Raw genomic sequence first — 15,490 nt, forward strand, 5'->3', positions numbered from 1 at the left:
ATTTAAAACTATAAGAAAAATTTAACTTGTACGCATAAACCTTGTAAATATTGCACAAATATTATAATATCACAACTATTACAGAAAAATTGCATATGTTTTTTAATAAAAAACTAATTCCCTAAAATTATATTATTTTAAAATTTTTCTTAAATACCGAATTGAATTTCAACGTTTTAAATGAATTTGAATTTTTTCAACAGTATGTAATATTTATGTATTATGTACTTTACCTTTTCCTTTGGGCTGCACACACACTTGCTTACACTCTTCCTGCGTCTTGAATCGATTCTCGTTACCCTCGCAACCTCCATACCAGAACCGCGAGCAACCACCATACTCCGTGTCGAAGTACCATTTGACGGTGAAGTCCCGACATGGTCCTCTATCTTTCTCCAAAGCACACGCTGCCCCGGGAGTAGATGGAACAGACAAACAGCCCTCGAAGTTCTCTCCTTGAGCTTCTTCCACCCCATCGGGACAACATCCATACTTCGAGGTGTCACAAGTGCATCCAGCGAAGTTTGGACCCTTTGCTGGAGTTCTTCCATCTGAGCAGCACTTGAATTCTGTGTTCTCACAACCGCAGCCTGCAAGAAACGATGTGGTACTAAGTAAATTTTGAAGTAACATTTCTCCACAATATATGAAGTGAATTAGAATTAATTTGTATAAGGGAGAAAGTTAAAGACTATAGATTTGTCTATTTTTGGTTCCATTTACATTTGTATTTCTATTTCTATGTATTTTTATATTATTAATAAGGATCATTTGACAAAGAAAATTCTAATAGTAATAATTAATAGTAATAATTAAGTTAAGACTGATATGAGTAAGTAAGAATTTTAAACTTCCCTTTACTACGCCACTATATGTATATCAGAATTAACATGATTTCAGTTTTTGATATAATTACCTTGTCCATGAGGTCCTTTAGCGATAGTGACACCATCAGGGCAGCAACCAAACTGATACGTATAACACGGACAGCCCTCGTAATTTGGTCCTGTGGCCGGGGTGAAGCGGTTAGGACAGCAACCATTAGGTGTATACTTGCAACCGCAGCCCTCGTTGTTTGGACCACGAGCAGCGGTGCTGTTATCTGGACAGCACCCGAATCTCGAGTATTGACAGCCACAACCGTAGAAATCTGGACCGCGAGCTGGAAGTATGTTGTCTGGACAGCACTTGAACGGTGTCGATAGACAACAACCTTCTCTGTTTGGACCATGAGCAGGAGTGCTACCGTCATCGCAACAGCCATAAGTACTGTTTTCGCAGGGCATGTGGCAGCCATAGTTGTTGGGACCCAAAGCTACATGTGATGTTTATTAGCTGGTAATTATCTTAGAAAATTGGAAGACTGGAGTTCTTTTTTATATTTAATTTACTCTGATATATCACCAGCCTATTTTTAGAAAATTAGTGTGGTAGGATTCTTGTTTCTTTTTTTCTTTTTAGTTTATTTGAATGCAATATTAGATGTTTTAGAAAATTGACATAATGGAACTTTTATAATTTTTGTTTTCTTCAATAAGACTATTTTAGGGTAAAAATGTGAAAATGTGCAATAAGTGAAGTGGAATTTAATATGATGATTTATTTATAAATTAGAAGAATGTATTCTTATATTTTTTTGAGAAAGGAGAATTTATCTTGGAATAGAAATATTGAAGATATATGGGAATTAGAATTAATTATTTTTACAGATAATAGAGTAAACTTATAGAATCATTTGAATTTGTAAAAGTTTGACTAGAGAACTACAGAAATTTTCGAAAATGTATATTTTGAAATAATTATATTTTTATATTTTTTATATAATTATACAACATACCTGGTGAGGCGCCATCAGGACAACATCCAAAGTACGATATAGTGCAGTTCTCTGCATTGATAACACCGCATCCTGCGAAGTTTGCACCAGTAGCAGTCGAAATACCATCCGGACAACATCCGTAAGTGGTATTTGCGCAATCTTCCTGTACTGTAGTTGTTTCATACTCTTCTGTGAGAGGTGTGACAGAAGTAATTTCCTCTTCGCAACCTGTAGTCGTTATATTAACCAAACATTTCAGTATGGTTAATAACATTTAAGGATTTTTAAATATACTCAGTAAAAATTACAATGTACCTTCTTCGTTTGGTCCAGAAGCGGGCTTAATTCCATCAGGACAGCAACCAAATTCAGTGACATTGCAGCATCCGATATTATCCTTTCCGCTAGCTGGAGTCTCGTTATCCGGACAACATCCAAATCTGAAATATTTATTTAATATCATTGACAAATATCTAAATATTAAATAAACATAATATATATTAGATATCGTACTAATTATTGCAACAGAGTTTCTCATATCAGTATATTAAACATTAAATATTATTCTTATGGCGTTTAAAACATCATGTAGATTCTACTTGTTGTTTCTCTTATCAGTGTCTTTAAAATATTAATAAAATCTATTTTCTGGAATATTATAAAATATAATAACTATCGCGATGTTTAAAATATTATACTAACTCTGTTTCGCTGCAAGGTTTCTTGCATCCTTCGAAGTCGTTGCCCTCAGCAGCGATAATTCCATCAGGGCAACAACCGAACAACGTTTCCTTGCAGTGTGATTCGGGACAACCTTGGTTCTCCGGACCAGTGGCTGCAGACACTCCATCCGAACAACAACCATATTTAGTGTCGTTGCAAGTCTGCACCGTGGGACATCCTTGGCCAAACGGTCCTTCAGCCGTAGTAATTCCATCATAACAGCAACCGAAGGGCGAGGCCTTGCAGGTCTTCTTCCTCAGCACTTTGCACACGCGATGTTTGCGCGTGGTTTCTTCTGGGCCAATGGTCGTCCAGAATCCGGATACTGAAAAGAGAAAATTCATCCTCGAGTATAATTATTTAACGTTATTTTGTTAACCGTTTATTATTTAAATAATAAAATTAATATCCTAAAATAAAATTGGTCAATGTTTTTATAATTTTTATTGTATGTACTTTTATTAATATATTTTCATTTTATGAAAGTTTCTTTTATCTACCTAATCCATCTCATCGAATCTTCTAATTTATAATAATTAATACAAAACATATCAATGAATTAAATGTACTTACGTCTGTCTATCTTCTCAGTTACTTCCGATTTTGATTCCTCAGTGACCGGTGTCAATCCAGAAACAGTAGTATCAGTTACGCCAGACACAGTGGTTTCACCGCTCTCAGTGGTTACACCAGACTCTGTAGTTTCTCCTGATTCGGTCGTGGCGCCAGATTCGGTGGTCTCGCCGGAAACTGTCGTTTGTTCTGTTGTTTTGCCAGATTCTGTGGTCATACCAGATTCTGTTGTCATGCCAGATTCGGTAGTTTCTGTCGGACCAGATTCCGTGGTTTCAGTAGTTACTCCAGATTCTGTTGATTCTGCTGTAGGTCCAGATTCTGTCGTGGCTCCAGATTCTATGGTGGTTCCAGATTCTGTTGTAGCTCCAGATTCTGTCGTGGCTCCAGATTCTGTTGTGGCTCCAGATTCTGTTGTGGCTCCAGATTCTATTGTGGCTTCAGATTCTGTTGTGGCTCCGGATTCTGTTGTAGCTCCGGATTCTGTTGTAGCTCCGGATTCTGTTGTAGCTCCGGATTCTGTTGTAGCTCCAGATTCTGTTGTAGCTCCAGATTCTGTCGTGGCTCCAGATTCTGTTGATTCAGTGACTTCCGTAGCCCCAGATTCTGTTGATTCGGTGATTTCCGTTGCTGCAGATTCTGTCGTAGCTCCAGATTCTGTTGAAGCTCCAGATTCTGTTGAAGCTCCAGATTCTGTCGTAGCTCCAGATTCTGTCGTAGCTCCAGATTCTGTCGTAGCTCCAGATTCTGTCGTAGCTCCAGGCTCTGTCGTAGCTCCAGATTCTGTTGACTCAGTGATTTCTATTGACGTACTTTCTGTCGTTGCACCAGATTCTGTGGTTTCTTCTGTAGCTCCTGATTCCGTAGACATCGTTGGTTCTGTTGATCCTAATTCGGTACTTTCTTCGGTGGCACCTGATTCTGTTGTTTCTCCAGTCACACGCGTTTCTTCTACTTCTGATGTTGTCTCGAACGTAACTGCTTATATATAAAATTAATAATTAACAGCAACAATAGTTAGTTAGTTCGGAGTTCAGAATGAGAGACAAAACTTTTAGAAAGAAAAAAGTAGAAGCCTTTATATGAAGAATTTTAGTGTGCTTCATCATGTAGATCAAAATTTTTTGTATCATTAACATGTAGTTAATTGTTGTTATAATTGTATTGTTATTTAGTATTTCAAAATTTTTAATTGATGGTGTTTCTAACGTAACATTTCTGTTTATACAATAATGGAATTTCGATTTACCAGATTCCTCGGTAGGGGTTATTTCTGTTGAAATGGTCTGCCCAGTAACCGTGCTTTCGGTTTCCGATGAAGACATTGTTGGGCCCGATTCAGTGGATTCCGTGGCCTCGGTTGGTCCACTCTCAGTGCTCTCTAGCATTTCGGTAGTCTCGTCACTCGATCCAGTTGTTGTTTCTTCAGTTGCACCAGACTCAGTTGTCATATCCGTTCCTGAATTATTTTATGATAAGATAATTTCATAATAAAATTTGTTGCCAATACATTAAATTTATATCTCAATTAAGGGAAAAACAATAAAACTTACTATATTATCTAGTTAAAAAGGAAATGTCTTCCAATATTATTTTTTCGGAATACAGATAGACATTTCAATTAAGCAATTTCTTTACCACGCTAAAATTGTTAAGAATGAAATTACATCAACTCACCATCAGACTCAGTCATCGATTCAACTGTCGATTCGTCAGTAGAATCCATGGTGGATTCGATCTCTTCAGTCACGCCGATTTCCGTTATTCCAAATTCCGTTGCAAACAGTTCACCATCTTCGGTAACCTCGTTGGTTCCACTGCCTTCGAACGTCGATTCAAACCCTGATGTGTATGTGTATATATCCGTGAAATCTGTCCCACTCCCTTCACCCATTTCCATTTCTCCAGGAGATATGTCGCCCCTGGTGTATCCAGCATCCCCTTGCATTTTATCATATATGTCGCTTCCGGTAGTATCACTCGTATCTGGCGAGCTCAGAGGAGTTGCTTCCGTAAGATCTAACATTTTGCTAGATTTATCCTAAATCAATAGATAAAATTACACTTTTATGTAAATCGGGGGAATCATAAAAGTAAATTGAGAAAATAAATTTTGATAACACCTGTACTAATAGAAAAATGGTAAATTATCATCACATTCATAGGAGAATGAGATATAAATGTAACGGTGGATGAAGAAACTGTGAAACTAAGTATTTGATTAACTACGACCAAATTTCACTTACGCTAGATGTCAAGCTCGAAGAGACAGTCACGAAGTTTTCATCCTCGTACACTTCGCACTCTTCGTCTTCTTCAGTGAGATCTGGGATTTTCTCTGGTTGCATTGGTATCACCTCGTCTGGAAACAAGATTTTGATTAACTAAATTATCCTTTGTTATTGTTTATTTCTGAAGAGAAACAACACTAACATTAAGAACATTGAATATGTCAATTGATATAATTGAATTAGTTTAGGTGACTTATTAAAACACTAGGAAACCTGATTTTTTAGTTACAACATGAATCAATTTTCAACTTTTCTAGACTTTTCCCAGATTTAGGGCGTACCTTCTTCGCAGGCTTGGTTGTTGCAATTTTCCATGGAGAATATGATAGTATTAGAGTCGCAGTTGTTCATTGTAACCGTCATGTTGGCTTTCATGCAAATCACCTTGCGGTTCATCGTACCACCACCGCACGGTTTCGAGCACTGGAACACGATAAGGTGATTAATGGAAGAAATTTGAAGCGGACGCTTCTTGTTAGGTTCGCTACAAAGCCGTCGAAGATATTGAATTTCTTCGGTGACCGAGGGAATAGGACACGATGTATTTCTCGCGGATATTTCGCGTCGCTAACGAGATTTTCGAAAAAAATCAGCCTCTACACTTCTTGTCAACGATTCCGTTTGTTCAAGGAGAAATTTAAAAAGAAAGGCTAGATGAAGCATTATGAAATTATTTGAAAGAAACTTCGTTTCTCGAGTTATCCGTGTCAATGGTATTTACTTAATATTGGAACACCATTTTTTTATTACACTTGCATTTGTCTCTATCGTTATTTTATTATACATTTGTTCTCTTATATTTATTATTCATCTTAATAATAATTCTTTCAGGCGTTACTTTTCTTTTTTAAATAAATTTTCTCATCTTTGATCATACGAAATTATTCTTGAAATTACATACTTAAAGTGAATGGTCTTCGTCAGAATCGTTGAGAAAACTTGAAGAGGAGAAAACCTAGGAAATAGTCAAGATTATTTCAAATATATACATTACCTTGCTCCACGGACCAGCGAACCATTCACCTTTGCACTCCTCCTTGGCGGTGCAATTCTTCGTCTCGTTGAATTTCTTGTCTGCGTCGCACTTCTCGTCTGGCACTTTCTTCACCGTTTCGTCATTGAACGTGCCACAGAACACCTTGCGTGTCTGTACACCTGACCCACATTTCGCTGAACACTATGGGATCAAAGTAATTGTGTGTCAAGTGTGACATGAATAATGAATTATGTTGATTTTGTGCCATTGTATACATCCTTTATGTTAAACTAACATCAAAGGATGTATTAACCCTCTCGAGGCGGACTTTTACTTTAACAACGAACACATTAATATGTATAACAGTACAAACTATAATCCATTTAAATTTGAAAAAAGTATCGGATTAAACGTTACTTTTAATGTTCATTTTGTTTCATATTCGTAATAGGACGTTCTAGACTTACTAAAAATTATCTTCTGAAGTAGCATCTCATTAATGTCAAAAAGATTAAATTGTAAATGTCTAGAAAATGAAGAATAATTGCAGTTCCAATTCTTCAAGAAATAAATTTAATGTCGCTATATAATTTGAAAAGCTTTCCAAGAAGAAATGTAATTGACTTACATCGCTCCATTGAGAGGCGAACCAGAGGAATTCGCAATCCTTTTCAGCTTCACAATCTCGCATCAATTCCGGCTTCTTTTCAGCGTCGCATTTTTCGTCCGGATAAACGGACCCATCTTGAGTAGCGCAGTACGTTGTCCTGGTCTCTTCAGTCAGACCACATTTGTCGTCGCACTAAACGAAAAGTGACCAGAATCAGGTGATAATCGCAAAGAACGCCCGTGACACGAAAAGAAATGGGACACATTTCATTTGTACGTAGCTCTTGTAATATTGCTTGCCAAAAATATTTCTATGAGAAGCTTCTACTTTCTCGCGGGGAATATTTTTAATGGAACGCGGTGATCTTCGGGTGGGTATCGCGTAAAAAATTACGAGCTTACTCCACTCCAATCCGACGTGACCCAGTCGAGGCCGGCGCAAGGTCTTAATTCGCAAGGTTTCTCAGACTTGGGAACCTCTCCCTCGCAGGCCTGATCCTTCAGCAGTTGAATCTTTCCGTTCACCTTCATGTAACACGTCACTCTTCTCGTTTGCTTCCCCGGACCGCATAAATGATCACACTGCCCAAAAGATAACAAAGATTTTTAATTGATAGTTTCATTGTTTAATAAGTTGCCTAAAAATATAAAATATACTAGCAAAGTGATATAAATATATGCTAAACAACCACACTGCCTGAGAATAAACATGTTTATACAGTTATATAATCAATACTTTCACTGATTAACAAGTTACAGGAAAAATTTATTGGGTGCGTAAATTGATTTGATGTCTGGATTTAGATAATTTCTTTTTTAATTTCATATATTTGCTTGTCTTTTGAAGAATTTTGAAGAAGTATTATAATAACATCGCAAAATTTACAATCTTTTAATTAAAAATATAAAAGTAGAAAAGTAGACACGATATATAAAGATATATGAAATAACATTATAAAAACGCTATGAAGTTTACAAGGTGAAACAAATCTCTGATTAGGTTCCATTCTTTTCATCGCATTCAGAAAAACAGGACTTTCTTTCAATTTCGCCATTTAGTGAACATTGAAAAGATCAAGTTGGAAAAATAAGACATAAGTAATTCGTACCGGTTTCCAGGGTCCAACGTGAAATTGTGGGCACGTCACGTTCTTGTTACACTCCTGTTTGGTCGGCCCTTTTGGTCCCACCTTTTCCAGACACTGACTATCGTCCACCACCGTAGGGATTCCACCAGAGATGACCTGTTCGCATTTGATCCCTCTGCTCTGCTCACCTCCTTCGCCGCAATGCTTGCTACAAGGACCCCACTCGCCCTCCACCCACACAGGTGGACATGGATCCACGTTACAGGCGTCGGTTGTATCTGGTTCCATCTGTGGATCGCAAAGGCTCTCATCCACCGGTTGTCTGTCCCTCCTTCGTACGCAGGCAACTCGTCTCGATTGATAACCTTCGAAAGAGAATTATTCAACATGAATATTTATAAAGCAAAGTCATTGACCTATAGAGATTTGTAAACATTTTTTGTTAAATTTTAAAAATATGTTATTATTTGGGTCATTATTTTATTAATACTATGTTCCTTATTGCAATTGCACGCTGTACTCTTTTAATGAATATTGATTTTTCAATAATTGAAACCTAATAATTATCGTATTATTGATTTTATGAATAAAATATGAAGGGATGAACGTTGTCAATATACTTGTGATAAGTGAGACGATACAATATAAAAGTAATCTAACAATTTAAGAAAATAGTGTATCTGTAATTCGTAATTTGCCTTCTAAATAAATAAATTACTATAAATGATACCTCGAAATTAGAAAACAAGAACTGCTTTCATAGTTACCGAAAATACAACAACTTTCATCCTTGGCGATCTACCGATTCGATAATTCAATATGCGATGGACACAGAATGATCTGTTTCAGGTAGGTTAAATGAAAAGCATATTAATTAATAAACGTTCATCAAACACTGAGTATCCGTCCGTTCGTAAATTACTCTATCAAATTTAGAACCGATGGAAACGCGTACGGTACGCTAGCCGGGCGGGCTATCCGGTTATTGATTACATTCACCGTGTATTTAGGTAACGGTATTAATTTTGGAAATATTACCTCCGCCACAAGTCGCACTGCAGCTGGAAAATTCATCGGTTATCCATGTGTAACTATCCGCATCATTTTGCTGCGAGATTCTCTTCGGCACGCTATACTCGTAATGCACGCCGACATTGTGGTCTTGATACAAAAGCTGTCGAAATCAATTCGGCGAATTATTCTTTCTCTTATCTGATATAATGTAGCATACCCATCAACTTATTCGACTGATCATTTTTTTAACAGTATTTTACATCAATTATTATATTATTATATTATATCTATTATTATTATATTGCGTCGATTATTTTTAGTACAAAAGAAATTATGCTCGATGAAACATGGCAGTCGTATTTCAGCAAATTAGCTTCATAAACCAAAAGTGGAGAGAGAAATGAAAAAAATTATGGACAAGGCACCATTTTACTATTTAGCGATTTCACTTATTTTATTGGGAAGAATTTGCACTCTTTTTAACTGGATGACGTTGTAATTTGCTATTTAAGAGCGATGCAGCCACTCACCACCACGTAAATTGGTTCACTCGTCGGCCCTAAGGCGGTAATGGTATCGGGTGCCGAGAAACCTTGCGGATCTCTCGAATAATGGAATATGGTCCCGGCAAATTTTAAGCTTCGTGGAAAATCTATCCTCCAGTTTCCATTTAGATAATAATTGCCTGAAGTGTTTCTAATAGCTGCCGGTATAAAGTGTATTAAAACGTCAACAAGGACAGGAGTTCCATCAACGCCTTATTGGATAATTATAAATAGTAATCGCTTATAATTAAGATATTTCACTCACCTAGATAATTGTTCGACGGTTTGATTTCTTTTATTATCACGTTTGTTGCAGCCTGCGGGATCAGTATAATATCGATGTATCCTAAAGAAAGTTTAATGAAATTGGTAATCTTACGATAAAGTTTGTTTCGGTATGTTGAATCGTGTTTTATTTACCAATCGTATCTTACAATAATATTAAAAATATAAAATTTCTCAGCTTACCCACTTGAAGATCGTCGGTATCGAATAAACCGGAAACGGTGTTACAGTTGGACCCATCACCACCGCATTCTCTGCATGCATCCTCCTTCACGTCGCTACCAAGCATCATGTCACATCCGACGTGCTGACAATCAAACAGAAATTACGTGCCGGTACAGTAATGTTTCTCGCTTAAATTCCAATGGAGTTGTTTTGCCTAAATTCAAATGCTCCCCAACAACAAACCCACTCTACAATATTCAGTATTTAGAACTGAGCGTAACCTAAATCTGACAGAAATAGTACTTAAATAGATACAGCGAGAGTAAACAAGAAATATTATTTCTCTTTCTTGTTCTCGCTAAATCTACTCCTTTTCATGAGCTTTCGTCGTTCATTCGATTGTCTCCCACAGACAAAACAACTCGACGTGCATGAACGGAAACGAATTCGCGTTGGTCCCGCTGCAGTGAATCGAGGATCGTTAACTCACCATGCATTTGCCTCCGACACAGACGTCGTTCTTCTCGATCTCGCATGGCGTCCCGTCGATCACCATCTGTTTGTGCCTGTAGAAGAAACGCTCGCCGCGCGGCATGCAATTCAATTCGCACTTGTTCGGCCCGCCGGTGTACGGAATCCAACTGCGAACGATTTTGCGCGATTAGTCTCGCCGTGAGCCGTTTTATGGCGCGGAAATCTGGCGATCGTCATCGATCTTCTCGATAACTAGCTGTTCTCCCTTCTGAAGGTGCTAGCAGCTTTTTGAGCCACGATTAGGCACTGAGTTTTCACTTCTTTTGTTTTATTTTTATTTTATTTCATTTTTTAAAGATCTTCGTCTACCGACCAAAAATGTGTATGTAGAATCTTAAAATTAAAAGATAATAGAGAATCAATTTTAAGTCATGATTCGCTTGCTCGATCACCTTTTATCGTGTTTGGAATAAATATAAACACATGACATCAGCGATCAATCTCGTTTTCAAGTATTATTGTTTAAGAAGATCGGTCACCTTCAACTGTTTAAATGGATCTATATACATATTTATTGCGTCTGCTTTCTTGGCCGCTATAAAATTAATATGAGTCGTATAACTCGTAACAAAAAACGTGCACCGGCTCTGAAATGAATACTGACGTTAAGTGTAAAACAAGGCTATATAATTCTACTAGGTCAATTCTAAATTCGTATTCTAAATTGAGCACTACAATGGAGATTCGAATTTATTACTATTTTCGTACTCGATGAGAGATCTGAAACTTTTGATAAAATAAATGAAGGTTTCACAGGAGAAGAACATGATAAGTATATTTTCGTTGAATTTCCAATTTTAGATTGCTTTATAATTAAACTTGTTACTAAGATAGGCAATATTCCAATATTATAACGACATTTAGCTCCAAAACTAAAGACAGACAATTGATTTATCGTGTTCTTTTTCTCCATAGCCTTGAAATATAATAGGACTATGGATCGTAGAAACTAAAAATTGAAACCCACAAAAAAAAAAAAAGAAAAAAAGTGAAAACATGTTACAATAAAAACATTTCAATAGATACTGTCAAAATATTTCTCTATCGAGAAAAAGTGCTTTTTTACAAACAGTTCGGGGTTTCAGCATGTATGTAGCGTGACGTGAAATTCGAACGTGAAACCTCGCATTGAACGCGAATTTAAACGAGCATGGATTTCAACTTCGGACGACCATTAGATCTTGTCGGAGATTCGCAAAAAGTCCGCGAACTTTTCTTGTCGAAAATGACATCGACAATAAATCACTTTCGCCGCGTATCCAGAAATTCCATCGGGATTCCACGACGATTTTGAGCGAATGTACTGACAGAATGGATCACAGGCAACTCGCGGTTATCGATACTCACTCATAGTGAATTCCTTCGAACGGAACGTTGTTGAATTCGGCGCACTGCTCTGCTCGGAAGTCCTTCGATTCACCGGGACATTCCTGAATAAAGAAACAAAGAGCGCTGTATTAATAAGTTGCGCGAAATTCTTTTCTAAACGTGTGAGTTATTTCGATTTATTCAGAAACTTTAAACGAATAATTCATAAGTAGACAAGGAATTAAATGCACATTCGTATTATTATTGATGATTATGGAGGAAAGATATACGAGTATATAATTTTGTTGGTCTTATGATTTTAATGTTATTTAGTGATTAGAAAACTTAGGTGTATATAAGTATGACATAGTTGAAAAAAGAAATAATCCATTCGATCTAGAAATATAAGCATTTCAGCAATAGATGACAGATCCATGAAGTTTTGTGAAAAGATTAATTAAAAACCTTTTTCGTATACGAAGTGGAATAATCAATATTTTTGATGTAAACGTTTTTCGAGAGAAGTCCACATTCAAATTAAATAAAAAAGTTTTAGTAATATGTGAATGGTTGACAAGGTAATAGATTCTAAAATTTCTCTCATATGAAAAACGACATTTTACGCTCTTCAATTGCATCTATTAAAAAGAAAGATGAAAAGAAACCCGTGCCAAAAATGATTCATCGAATGGTCATTCCTTGCTGCATCGTTCACAAATATAATTTACTAGATCCCCACATCTGAAACCTGTACTCTAGATCTAGTCACCACCCTCTTGTTTTCGTCATATACCATGACCAGGCACGTTTTCTAATCTTCGTCGTTGCTATACGCACACGCATATATCTTCGCGTAGGGTCCGCCCCCGTTAGGTTACAATATTTATTTCTAAGTCTCGCAAGATCGTGTGGGGCAAACTGAAATTTTATTATTTCGTAGGCAGCGAAGAGGAAAAAAGGAAAGCACATGAACGCACGTTACTCGTAATCGTAACTGCGAGCTTTTCGTGTGCTTTCACATCAAGATTTTTTCCTATTCTCCTCAGATTCTCTCGCGACCCAGTAATTTATCGTCAATTTCCATGTTCCATTTTAAGTTTGGATTTATGTTTCGCACAGACATCGTTATTTCGTGCGGAAGATGCAGCAACAAGAAGTAAATAATAACCTGTTGATGATAAATATCAAGGCTAATAAGTTTTGGAATGATGTATATGTATTTCAAAGCAAGAGGTACATATCTAATCTAACATTGCAACTTTCTTAATTTAGTCACATTTTTATCATTAACATCGCATACAGAGTAAAACACATTAAGTAAGTAAATATCCACACTGAGCCTTCATATCTAATAAATAAATATCATTTCATCTAACCACTTAACAAGTTCAACAAAGAACCCTTATAAAACCACAAAATATCCTTGAAAAACCTCTATTTCTGGTCTTCAAACTGTGCAAAATCCAATCTCAAACAAATCTCAAATCAACGTGAAAAACATCTACACGTGTCCCCTCTAGAATCTTCCGTATCAATCAAATGAAACCACCAAATCAATAATATCGCATGCCCCAAAATTCCCCTTAGAACGATCCAACCATGATACTCCGCTACATTATTTTCCACCAACGACTGGCTACAAAAATTAGATGGTCCCAGTCACACACGGGGAAACATTGTGAGTCAACAGGAGAGCTACAGGAAAGTTGGCCTGTTCAGGTAATGTCGATAAATCGAGCGAGGTGAAACGGGCAAAAAGATATCCCGGAGGGACTGGTACAGCACGCACGAGGATACGTCGGCTAGGATTTATGACGGGAGATTTCTTGCGAAGACACAGGACCCTGTGGAAAGGGGTGGGGCCATTGGGTGAAAACGGGCCGCTTGGTGACCGCAAAAGAAAAAGGATCTTGATCGCGAAACCCGCGATCCCGAAACGATGTCAAAGGTTCCGTGACCCTGGTGATTTATGGTGAACCGCTTTGCCGTGGCGGTCCTGCGATTGACCTTGAACGCTTGGTAGCGAATCGATTCACGGGGCACCGTTTCAGAGTCGGAGGAACCTGCACGAATCTCGTGGAAAGTCTGCAAGATGCATGACTCGTGATCAGAGACTTCGCCTCTTTTCAGAATTGCAATTATTGTTTCAAAATTGTAGCTAACTTCTGTAGTGTGGTATCAGAGGAGATCGATTGCAGATATTGCTTTATTTATTATTGGGTTTGAAAGCTACCAGTTAAATTTGATTTAATCTTATTTAAAAATAAGCATATGTATGTTCTTCATATAGAAAAAGAATTCATTGGCCAAGTTTTGTGATTATGGAAATGATACAATAATTTTATAGTAAAATGAGATGAGGTTATTCCAATTGTTGAGGTAAATGGACTGATTTTATTAAATAAATGGGGTGATCTGTAGGTATTATTAGAATGGACAGAAATGGAATAAAATTCTTCAGTTGTGAAACCAATGAAATTATTAATGAATAATGATATGAGATATAAAATATGAACAATGAACATAATGTAACGAAACGTAATGAATTAGCAATAAAGGCCGTGAAAGAGAATTTAGAAGTACATATTTGGAACAGCGCTACTACTATCTGAATGATTCAATTTTATGTTCTCTTTCCTCCGTGTGATTTATGGATACAGGAGTATTAAAGCATACGATTGCTCTGTCATTTTGCCAGCACACCGTGGTCGTAATTCTCAAAAGAATCGCAATATCTCATGTTTTGGATACGAATATGCGGAATGTCTGTTTGTTTCAATCTTTTATATACCACTTGCCTTTAGCAGGTGTCGTCCATCCCGTCAAACGTCAAACATGCTTCAGCATAAAAGAAAGAGGAAAAATATGCAATGCATATTTACTTAGTTTCAAAGAATGTTATCCTCAAAGAATGTAGAATAAACATCCGATATTAACGTAAAATGCTTATAAATCGACTATACTCACGAATGTATAATTAGATCTAGAGTTGCCACACAAGAGATATATAGTTCTAAATAAAGATCTGTTACATTTTCCATGTCATCACTTCGAAGTGTCAGACGTAAGGAAGAGGAATTTATTCGATCTCATGTTCAAATAGCTCGAGTGGCGAAGCAATCGACTGACGAGTGGAAGACCTCCATCAAAATCCAAGTGTAGTTCGATCCATCGATCTTTTATACATACTTTATCTACTTTCACACGTCTCTTGAAAACTTCTAAATCAAATAAAATATTAGGTATCGTAGGAAGTTCCGTCATTTTCTTTAAGCCATTTAATTTATAATATTAATATTTCCCATAAAATTATCTAACTATCACCTTTCCGCGATTCACAATCTACAAGCTCAAAAAATAATTATTACATGTAAAAAGTCCTACCTAAGTCCTAAATCTTTTCAAAAATGGAGGAAGAAGCTAGTAATTTTCATTGTTGTATTAATCTTAATAATTTTATATCTTACCCTACAATTATTCTCCTATATAATTCCAGCAGTAAACTAGAGAACTTGGCGAAAACTCAGTGGAAACATTTTCATAAATACAGGATCGAATAT

General features: G+C 36.7%; 1 protein-coding gene across 9 annotated transcripts in view; it reads right to left on the minus strand.

Moving 5' to 3' along the window:
- Positions 1-15,490, minus strand: part of Ppn (proteoglycan-like sulfated glycoprotein papilin) — a 157,493-nt gene that overhangs the window by 16,498 nt on the left and 125,505 nt on the right. For 8 of the 9 annotated variants that reach the window (XM_072012659.1, XM_072012666.1, XM_072012662.1 and 5 more), the window contains exons 5-24: positions 11,970-12,052; positions 10,579-10,729; positions 10,107-10,230; positions 9,904-9,984; positions 9,624-9,796; positions 9,118-9,253; positions 8,101-8,444; positions 7,394-7,573; positions 7,011-7,184; positions 6,401-6,583; positions 5,688-5,829; positions 5,362-5,477; positions 4,793-5,156; positions 4,365-4,574; positions 3,116-4,096; positions 2,522-2,867; positions 2,135-2,259; positions 1,838-2,047; positions 917-1,315; positions 234-590 (exon numbers count right to left, since the gene is read on the minus strand). In XM_072012659.1, coding sequence (XP_071868760.1) covers positions 234-590; positions 917-1,315; positions 1,838-2,047; positions 2,135-2,259; positions 2,522-2,867; positions 3,116-4,096; positions 4,365-4,574; positions 4,793-5,156; positions 5,362-5,477; positions 5,688-5,829; positions 6,401-6,583; positions 7,011-7,184; positions 7,394-7,573; positions 8,101-8,444; positions 9,118-9,253; positions 9,624-9,796; positions 9,904-9,984; positions 10,107-10,230; positions 10,579-10,729; positions 11,970-12,052 — 4,879 coding nt within the window. The remainder of the gene's footprint in view (positions 1-233; positions 591-916; positions 1,316-1,837; positions 2,048-2,134; positions 2,260-2,521; positions 2,868-3,115; positions 4,097-4,364; positions 4,575-4,792; positions 5,157-5,361; positions 5,478-5,687; positions 5,830-6,400; positions 6,584-7,010; positions 7,185-7,393; positions 7,574-8,100; positions 8,445-9,117; positions 9,254-9,623; positions 9,797-9,903; positions 9,985-10,106; positions 10,231-10,578; positions 10,730-11,969; positions 12,053-15,490) is intronic. The other variant, XM_072012660.1, reaches the window with a different exon arrangement.

This window comes from Bombus fervidus, chromosome 11, assembly GCF_041682495.2.
Source record: "Bombus fervidus isolate BK054 chromosome 11, iyBomFerv1, whole genome shotgun sequence".
In the NCBI taxonomy this organism is placed as follows: Eukaryota; Metazoa; Arthropoda; class Insecta; order Hymenoptera; family Apidae; genus Bombus; species Bombus fervidus.